This window comes from Alligator mississippiensis, chromosome 15 (assembly GCF_030867095.1).
Source record: "Alligator mississippiensis isolate rAllMis1 chromosome 15, rAllMis1, whole genome shotgun sequence".
NCBI lineage: Eukaryota > Metazoa > Chordata > Crocodylia > Alligatoridae > Alligator > Alligator mississippiensis.
In genome coordinates, this window is record NC_081838.1 from 22,101,649 (window position 1) to 22,110,143 (window position 8,495).

Consider the following 8,495-nt stretch of genomic DNA (forward strand, 5'->3'; position numbering starts at 1 on the left):
ACTCCCCCCCATCCACCAGACTGAGAAGCATTTGACATAGTGGTTACTTCCCCCCGCACTGCACACCTGCCCACTCCTGGAGGGCGGTGCCAGCACCAGCGGCCACCAGCAGCTCCCACCATTGGGCATCGCTTCCCCCCAGAGCTGGAGCAGCACCTGGCTGCACCCCCTAGACCGCACGGTCTCCGGAGCTCTTCTCCTGCCCTTGCTGGACCTCATCCCAGTTTTCCAGACTGCAACCCTCCCTGTGGCCCCAGCCCCCGTCCTGCCCTGGCCTGAGAGTGGCAGGGTTTGGTGGGGTCCAGGACCTGCAGCACCAGGACTTCGCTGCTCCTGGTGCCAGGGACACCAGGGCCAGGCCAGGGTGCAGCGGGAGTGAAGGGAGCCCCATGAGGCTGCAGGCAGCTCCATGTGCCCTGCCTATGCAGCCCTCGCTGCCCCGAGGGGGGCATTTGCCCCTTGCCAGTCGGGACCGACATTGGAAAACCCCATGAGACCCAGCTCCAGTGGGGGAGTGGGGGGGCTACTAGGAGCTGCCAGGAGCCAGGGCCCTGATCATGGGGGGCTGGCAGGCTGGAGGTGCTGCGGCTGAGGTAGACGTTGTTTCACACGTGCTTCGCAGCCGGTGCTGGCCGAGGCCTGGCAGTGCCCAGAGCAGGTCCTAGTCTCACTGGGCCACAGGGAGAAGCAGCAGTGTTGGACCCAGGGCGGCACCCAGTCCTGCTTCTGGCCAGCAATAAATAACCAAATAAATAGAGACTGGTGCACAGTTCCTTTTGGCCATGCGCAGAGGGGCTCCAGGCCGGCTGTGGGTAGAGGCTCCTGCCTCACCCATTGAGCTGTCCTTGGATGGCTGGTCCCAGTCTGTAGGGCTGGATGGAGCTGACAGTCCCCAGCAGTGTGCTGGGCCTGCATCCCCCCTTGGTCTCTGCTGTGCAGTCACTGGGTCTGGGAGAGCAGAGCTGCATTGCAGCTGTCCAGGGCTTCAGGGCCCCAGCTTGTCCGTAACAGTGAGTGGGGCTCCCAGGCCAGGTGGCTTCCTCTGAGTCCCACCAACCCAGGTGCACGGGGGGCACAAGTGGCTGCTCCCTGCAATGGGGGGGTCCAAGGCTGGGGGCACTGGAAGCTACTGGTAGCGACGCCTGCTCCTCAGGACCTCCAGGATCTGATCCTTCTGTCTGAGCCACTCCTTGGATGACAATCTCCGCTGCTTGGGCTCAAAAAAGGTGTACCTGAGGCGCGGAGCCCGCTGGTCGCTCACCACCAGGGCCTGCAGCATGAGGGGCTCCTGGAGTGGCCCATTTCCCATGATGGTCTCCATGTTCTTGGTGGCACCGCTGTAACGCAGGCTTATGCCACCTGGCAGGCGTATGTCCATCTCAGAGGGCACCAGCACGTAGTTCCCATTCAGGGCATAGCTGCCGTCCTGCCTCCGCAGCGCCAAGTAGATGCCATCACTGGCTGTGCCTGAGCCACTGGTCTGGTTGATCCTGATATGCGTGGCTCCGGCCGGGATGGTGACAACATTGTTGTACCCATAGCTGGAAGACAGAGGGGCAGAGGCATCAGGAAACCAGCTGGGTCAGGGGAGGTGAGGGGGGCTGCCTGGCATAGGATGAGGGCAAGGGCACTGTCTCAGGAGACTGAGTGGGGCACAGCTCAATCTTGTTAGGCCTCCAGCAGCCTGGTGGAGTTTCTGCACTAGGAGGATGCTGCTTCTGCACAAGGAGGGGGAGGACTGGGGGTCCCAGCCTGAGTTCCAGCTGAAGGGCATCAGCAGAGCTGGGGGGCAGGGCTGGGATAACTGGTGGCTCCTGCCCATGCTGGACCATGCCTAGCCCTGTTGCATCTGTCCCCAAGGCTGAGCCCTCCTTCCTTCGACCCCAGAGAAGCCAGGGCCTGGCTGGTCCCCAGTCCCTGCATTGCTGCTGCATGAGGGGCCACCCCCTCCCTGGTTTCTCCCATGGGTTGTATGGGAGGGGACACTCACCGGGGCTTGATGAATTTGCCATAGGTCTTGGTGCAGCTGCTGTCATCGCCCCCGCACACCATGCACTTGTCAAACTTCTTCTTGGAGCCGATGATGCGGTCACAGCCAGTGTTGATGCAGCGGCCTTGCACGCACACCGAGGTGCTGTCAGGCGAGCAGGGCGTGCCGTCAGCCACCTGTGCACACACACACACACACATGCATGGTGAGCCTGGAACATGCCCGCACCCCCGCCCCACCCACTGGCTGCCCATGCCACATGCCATAGGCATACACTGGCAGCACAGCACATGAGATGAGGGAGCAGACTTACCCGTGGCTCCAGCACGTAGTAGTAGCCCAGTGCCTGGGACTGGCAGGTTAGCTTGCACTGGTCCTTCTCAGCCACACCGCTGTAGCGGGGCACCCAGTCCATGGGGGCAGGGAGGCTCTTGAACATATCTGGGCGGTTGTTGTAGATGGCACATTGCTGCTCTCGGTAGGAGAGGGCTGCAGGAGAGACATGGGGTCAGCCTCGGCTCAGGCAGCAGGCTCCCCCCATGGCAGTGCCACCTGGCCCCCTCCATGTGGACTCCTTCAGCCCACCCCAGCCCCTCACCCAGCTGGGGGAGCTCAGCTCAAGGCAGCTCCAAGCAGGAGGGAGCCCCCTCATAGTAGTGGGAGCATCTGCAGCTATGGGTCAACAAGGGACTTAGCCAGTGTGCAAGGGCCTGTCCCGGGGCTCCTGGGGCTGGTGCCTGCCGGCCGGAGCCCATAGCTGAGGAGGGTCCCCGGGTGGGGGACAGGCTCTGGAGTTCATGGCTCTGATCTGAGAGGCCTTTGGGGTTGGTGGGGAGTGGGCATTGCTGCCTCCCCAGTCTCCCCCTGGCTGCTTCCCCCGACCCCCCGGCTGTCCGAGCCCTGCTCCCAGCCCCAGCCTCACTCACCAGTGCCCCCTGGGCAGCCCTGCACGTTGCAGGAGCGGTACTTGGTGCGCTCGCCCTCGCAGTACTTGCCGCCATTGCGGGGGACGGGCTTGTTGCACTCACGGATGGAGTACTGCACACCCCCGCCGCAGGTCCGTGAGCACTTGCCCCACAGGCCCCAGGGCCCCCAGCGACCATTGACAGGAGTCTGCAGAAGAGATTATGGAGCAGGTGAGAGCGGGACAGGAAGCTAGGCCAGCTTCCATGTGCAGCCGGGGGCACCCCAGGCCAGCCGCCACGTGCCATGCTGCAGCCAGGGAGCACCCTAGTGCAGCTGGCAGAGAGAGGGAGATGCAGTGGGGAAAAGGAGATGGGAAAGAAGTATGTCTCCTTCATTCCCAGCACCAGTTCACACCCTCCACTCCCACACCCTGTGGCTCTCCAAGCTCCCCACCCCGCCACACTCCCTGCCCCCATCCCTGGCTCCTGCCTGCCCCTCCCTACTCCAGCCACCCCCTGCAGCAGGAGGAAGGGGAGCCCATGGCCTTTGCCCTGTGCACCCCACCCTCACTGGGCTCTGGCCAGCACTCACCTTGAAGGCCCTCATCTCAATCTTGCTGATGCAGCGACCATTCATGCAGGTCTTGCCCTCAGCACAGGGGGTGCCGTCAGCCCAGGGGAAATGCTTGGTCTGGCACATGAAGTGCCCATTGATGCGGCCCGTGCACCACAGGGAGGAGCAGGGTGGGTGCAGTTTGGGGCAGTGGCGTGAGTCTGACCCGAAAGTCAGTTGGCATTGTCGGTCAGCATTGTAGTCGTTGCCTGGGAGGGCAGGTGGCAGGTGCAGGGGCTCACGTGGCCTGTCCAGGAGGCAGTGGCCTAAGAGAAGGGAACAGGTTGGCACATGAGGGGCCTGGTCCAGCTCCAGCTGGATGCAGACCCTGGGGCAGGGCTGGTCTGGAATGGCCCTGGCTGTAGACCTGTCCAGGGGAGCCCTGGCTGCCCCTAGTCACTGGCCTGTGGTGTCACTGGCTCTGCAGGTGTCCTCACCATGGCCATTGTCGAGGAAGTCAGTGATGAAGCGGGCGCTGCACGGCGACCACATCTCTTCTGGGTCCACGTAGGACATCACAGGTGCCATCATGTGACGGGAGCTGCTACTACGGCCGTTCAGCTCCTCACAGGGCTTGGAGTTGTCATGAAGCATGTTGAACACATGGCCTGCACCAGGGAGGGGAGGGAGAGACCAGGGTCAGCGCATGGGCCCCTGCCCCAGGCATGGGTCTGGCAGGGGCTGGAGCAGCAAGGGAGGGGCATGGGCCCATTGCAGCCAGGAGCCACATAAGGAAGGGCTGGAGCAGTGGGGGAGCTCGGGGATGATGCTGTGCAGTGGGGTTGCCATCCCAGCAGCACTCTCAGCCCAAGGTCCCCATGCCGGGCAGGGTGCTGGGCACCCGTAGAGTGGGCCGGTTGCCCTCATTTCCCACAGTCCCAGCAGCACTTACCGAGTTCGTGGGCCGCGGTGAAGGCTGACTGCAAGCCATCATCCTCCACGATGGAGCAGCTGCGGGCTGGGTCGCACACGGTTCCCACGTCTGCCATGCCCAGTGTGTCGCAGGTGGAGATGCCACACAGGTCCTGTGGGAGACGATCACATGCTATGGCTGCTGGGTGCATATGGGGAGGGGGTGGGACCCAGCCTGGACTCACGCCACCCCTACCCCTGCTGTGAGCCACACACAAACCCAGTGGGGAGCTGGGGGCATGGCCCTGACCAGACAAATCATGCATCCAGTACTCCCCACATCCTTATGGGCCTCCCCCCGACCTGCTGGATGCCCAGGGTGCAGGTGCAGTACCTGGCGGGTGAAGAGCACGGCTGTGTCAAAGTGCTCAGGGTCGGCATCGTCTGCCTTGTTGAGTCCCTGCTGCCACTTGCAGAAATTGCGCAGGGTTTGGGCAGCGTTGCTGGTGATGGAGGGCCCGTCCTCGGCTTGGCCCAGCACCACTAGCCGTGTCACCACCAGGTTGACTGGGTTGCTCAGACTCGGGTGCCGGAAGAACTTGGCGGCAGCTGCCATGACAGTGAGGAGGTACCGCTCCAGCCCCGCGCCGTGAAACTGCGCCATCTTCTCATCCGCCACCACCAGCATTTCCACGTAGCGCATGACCGAGGCGAAGCGCTGTGGGTGAGAGAGACAGTGTCAGGCATGGGTGAGGCACTGCCAGGTGCTCCACTGCCCTCGTGCCCTGCACTCCCCCATGCCTCTAGTGTCCCTCATGCCCAGCTGCAGCCCATCAGGGGCCCCCAGCTGGGTGACTCAAGGGAAGCCACTCCCAGCCTTGCAGTGCTCTGTGCAGGACTCCCATGCCCGCAAGGCAGAGAACCCAGAAGTCCAGACCTCACCCTCCTGCTCATCATCTACGTGGCCTGACCCTGGTGATGCTGAGGCATCCTGGAAGAGCCCTTCCGGCAGAGCCAGAGCACCCCTGTGCTGGGGGTAGTGAGTCCTGACTGTGGGCAGGGGCTGGGGATGAGCTGGAGCTCTTGTGCCGGGCACTGAGTTGTGCTGGGCATGATGCAAGGGCACTGGGGTGGGGGGAAGCTCGCGGCACAGCCCAGTGCCCTGCTCTGAACAGGGTGGTTCCAGCAGCAGACTGGCCCTGGGCCATCAAATTGCTGGCGGAGCTGGGACAAGAGCCCAGGTGTCCTGATTGCCTGCACCCCCTCTCCCACACTCCCACCAAAAGCAGCAGGAGCACCCCGGTGTCCTGACGCCAGGCTCTGCTCTAACCACTAGTCCCAGATGCCTAGCATTTCCATGGGGTTGGAGCCCTGTGAGGGGGCACTGATGGGGCAGAAAAAGCCCGTGCATCACCTCCAACAGTAAGTGCTGGGGAGCAGCCCAGAGCCAGGGCAAATCTGCACCACCATCCTCCCCGCAAGGCAGCTCCAGGAGCCCTCCTCCCAGCTGGACAGGGCTGGGCTGGGTGGGAAGCGGCCATGAAACAAACCAGCTGGTGACCTCAGGAGACCTGGGCAGGGGTGGCAGGGCAGGGGTTGTCCCCACAGCCTGGCCCACTTCAGAGCTCCTCCCCAGTGGGGCAGGGGCAGCTGGGGTGGGGCTGGGATTGCCCCGTGCAGATCTCCTGAAGCCGTAGGGATGGGGAACTGGGTCAGTAGGCTAAGCAGCGGGGCCTGGCCGCCACGTCAGGGACCTGCTGCCAGGAGAGGCGGGGCCACTGGGCCACGCAGTGATGCCCTCCCCCTGCTCAACGCCTGCATGGGCATGCCTCTACCTTTGCCCTCCTCGCGGATGCTGGACGCTCCAGGGGCTGGCGCTCGTGGGTCAGAGGGGTGCCTGGGGCCTGGACTCCCACGCTGCACATGGGGCCGCTGGCTTTTTCTGGCATCTTCTTCTTCACCACGTGGGCACTGGCCCCTCCCGCTGCGTTGGGCACGCCGCCGTCCAGGGGCTGCACGTGGTACTCGGCGCCATGGTACTTCAGCACGCCCAGCAGCGACGTCCCGTCGAAGTGCACGGCTGCGATAGACTCGGGATCGGAGTTCGCCGTCCCGGTGAAGTAGTTCCCAGGCTCCACAGCGCTGTCGGTCGCCTGCCCGCCTTGGCCCAGGTACTGCACGGTCAGGTCCTTGGACAGGAAGCTGGGGTCCCGCTCCAGTGCCAGCACCAGCTCCTCTCCGAAGACCCGGAGGCGGTAGAGGAGCTGCTGGTTGGGGCTGCCGCTGCCCAGCCCGTTCCCAGCCATGTCCACCTCATCCATACCAGTGGGGCTGGCGCTGCTGTTTAGCCTCTCCAGAAACACGACCTCCTCCTTGTAGACGCCGGCCCGGGCGTACTCCCAGGATGCCAGGACAAGGAGGCAGCAGGTGGCCATAGTTAGGAGCCACAATGCGGGGGCCGGGTTCATCATGGCAGGACAAAGGGCACAGGTGGTGTTAGTGGATAATAAAACAGATGCAGTGGTTTTATCCCCAAGGGGCCAAGCCCTGGAGCACTGGACGTAGCAAGGTTGGACGGCAGCTGAAAGGAATCAACTCCCCTCGGGACTCAGCTACAGGAGACCTGCTCCAGCTACCATCCTCTGGGCCCTGGGGTGCAGCACCTGGGTGCCCACAGCGTCTCCCCTACCAGGAGGAGCAGTCTCTGCCAGCTGGGCACGGCTGAGTGCGCCTGTAGCCAGATGACAGGGAGCCGGCTGCTTGCCGGTGGTGCCGCCTCTTCCCAATTCTTTTGTTCCAAGTCGCAGCCCTGCACAGGAGATCCCAGGGGCAGAGGCAGCTGGGCTGAGGATCCTGCAGGACTCGGCACGGCTGGCTTCAAGTTTCCAAGGCTTGGCTTCAGCACTGTTTCCTTCTCTGTGCTGGGATGTGGGAGAAGCAGCTGGGGTGAGGGTGCTCCAGGCTGCCTGCCTGCCCTTCTCTGCAGTCAGTCCCGGGAGTTGGGAGCAGGGCTCTGCTGAAATCTCTGCCTCTGGCTCCTTCCCTGAGTTTCTGTAGCGGCTTCTTGGAGAGGACCGGTTTTAATAGTTTTCTGCGCTAACTCCCATTGGCTGGCTGGGCAGGGCTTTGTTAACTTGTTCGTTCTTGCAATGTCCCTTATGATGCATGCTGGACGCAGTTGGGCAGGCTGACAGCTCAGGGTCTTGGATCAGAGGGCAATTTTTTTCATAGGAAATGGGGCGGGGGTGAGGGTGAGGGCTGTGTGAGAACTCCCCAGCCCGCGCGGGAAGCTGCCCTGGCATGCTGCCCTTCTGGCACCGTCTCAAGTGTCTCAGGTCTGACAGCATTTTTTCTTGGTAAGAACGGAGATCCCGTCCTCTCTGTGGCCTGCCCCCCTTCCCCAGGGCAAGGCAGGCTTGACAGTGCTATGATGGGCACCTTCCTGGGCACGGCGGCACAGGGCTGGCAGGGCTATGGGACAGAGTCCAGCATCCAGCCAGCTACAACACCCAGGGGACTGACCAAGCCCCTGGCTCTCAGCTTCAGGCACTGACACCTTTGTCCGCACATGGGTGGCACTTTTGGCTCTTCTCTGCCATCAGCAGACGGGGTGGACATGGACTTGAGTGCTTCATGGGAGCAGGGAGCTCCCTGCCTCTGGGACTTTGGAAGCTGGGGCTTTGGGGAAATCTCACAGACACACCGGGGAGGTGATGTTTCTGCTTTCCTGGTACCCTGGACTCGTGCGGGTAACACTGCCCTGGAGGGTGTGCAAGGGGCTCCAGCTGAGCCAGGTTCAGCTCTGACTCCCTGCATGACCTGGGACCTTTTGAAGTCCTTGTGTGAAATGGGAACAACAGTGCCCGACCCAGACCCTGACCCTGACCCATGGTGGTTGCATGGCCCCGTGAGCCCCTGAACCCCTGGGAGCCCTAAACATCCAGGGGGCATTTGAAGGGAAGACCCAGGCAGGGCCTGAGGCTCCAGGGGCAGGAGACAGCCCCACGTACAGACAGGCTGGCGCATCCAGAGGCTGCTGCACCCCAGCAGTGAGGCAGAGAGCAGCGCCCCATGCCCAGTGTCAAGCCCATCACGGGGCTGGATCCCAACCCTTTAGCATAGCTGGGTGTCCCCA

At 63.1% G+C, this 8,495-nt stretch overlaps 1 protein-coding gene across 1 annotated transcript; it reads right to left on the reverse strand.

The window, feature by feature from the left end:
- Window positions 1–8: 8 nt before the first annotated feature.
- ADAMTS4 (ADAM metallopeptidase with thrombospondin type 1 motif 4) lies at window positions 9–7,481 on the reverse strand. The gene is made up of 9 exons (XM_006274460.4): window positions 6,196–7,481; window positions 4,755–5,078; window positions 4,401–4,533; window positions 3,946–4,116; window positions 3,488–3,774; window positions 2,917–3,103; window positions 2,304–2,479; window positions 1,991–2,166; window positions 9–1,541 (listed from the first exon to the last, which is right to left on the reverse strand). The coding sequence occupies exons 1-9, from the start codon at window positions 6,829–6,831 to the stop codon at window positions 1,127–1,129; spliced, it is 2,505 nt and encodes an 834-aa protein (XP_006274522.1). The 5' UTR covers window positions 6,832–7,481; the 3' UTR covers window positions 9–1,126.
- Between the last annotated feature and the right edge of the window lie 1,014 nt (window positions 7,482–8,495).

Coding starts and splice junctions, on each gene's coding strand:
- ADAMTS4 (XM_006274460.4), bottom strand. CDS start 6,831: ATGATGAACCCGGCCCCCGCATTGTGGCTCCTAACTATGGCCACCTGC. Junction 5,079..6,195: donor CATCCGCGAGGAGGGCAAAG/GTAGAGGCATGC, acceptor TCTCACCCACAG/CGCTTCGCCTCGGTCATGCG. Junction 2,167..2,303: donor ACTACGTGCTGGAGCCACGG/GTAAGTCTGCTC, acceptor GTGTGTGCACAG/GTGGCTGACGGCACGCCCTG.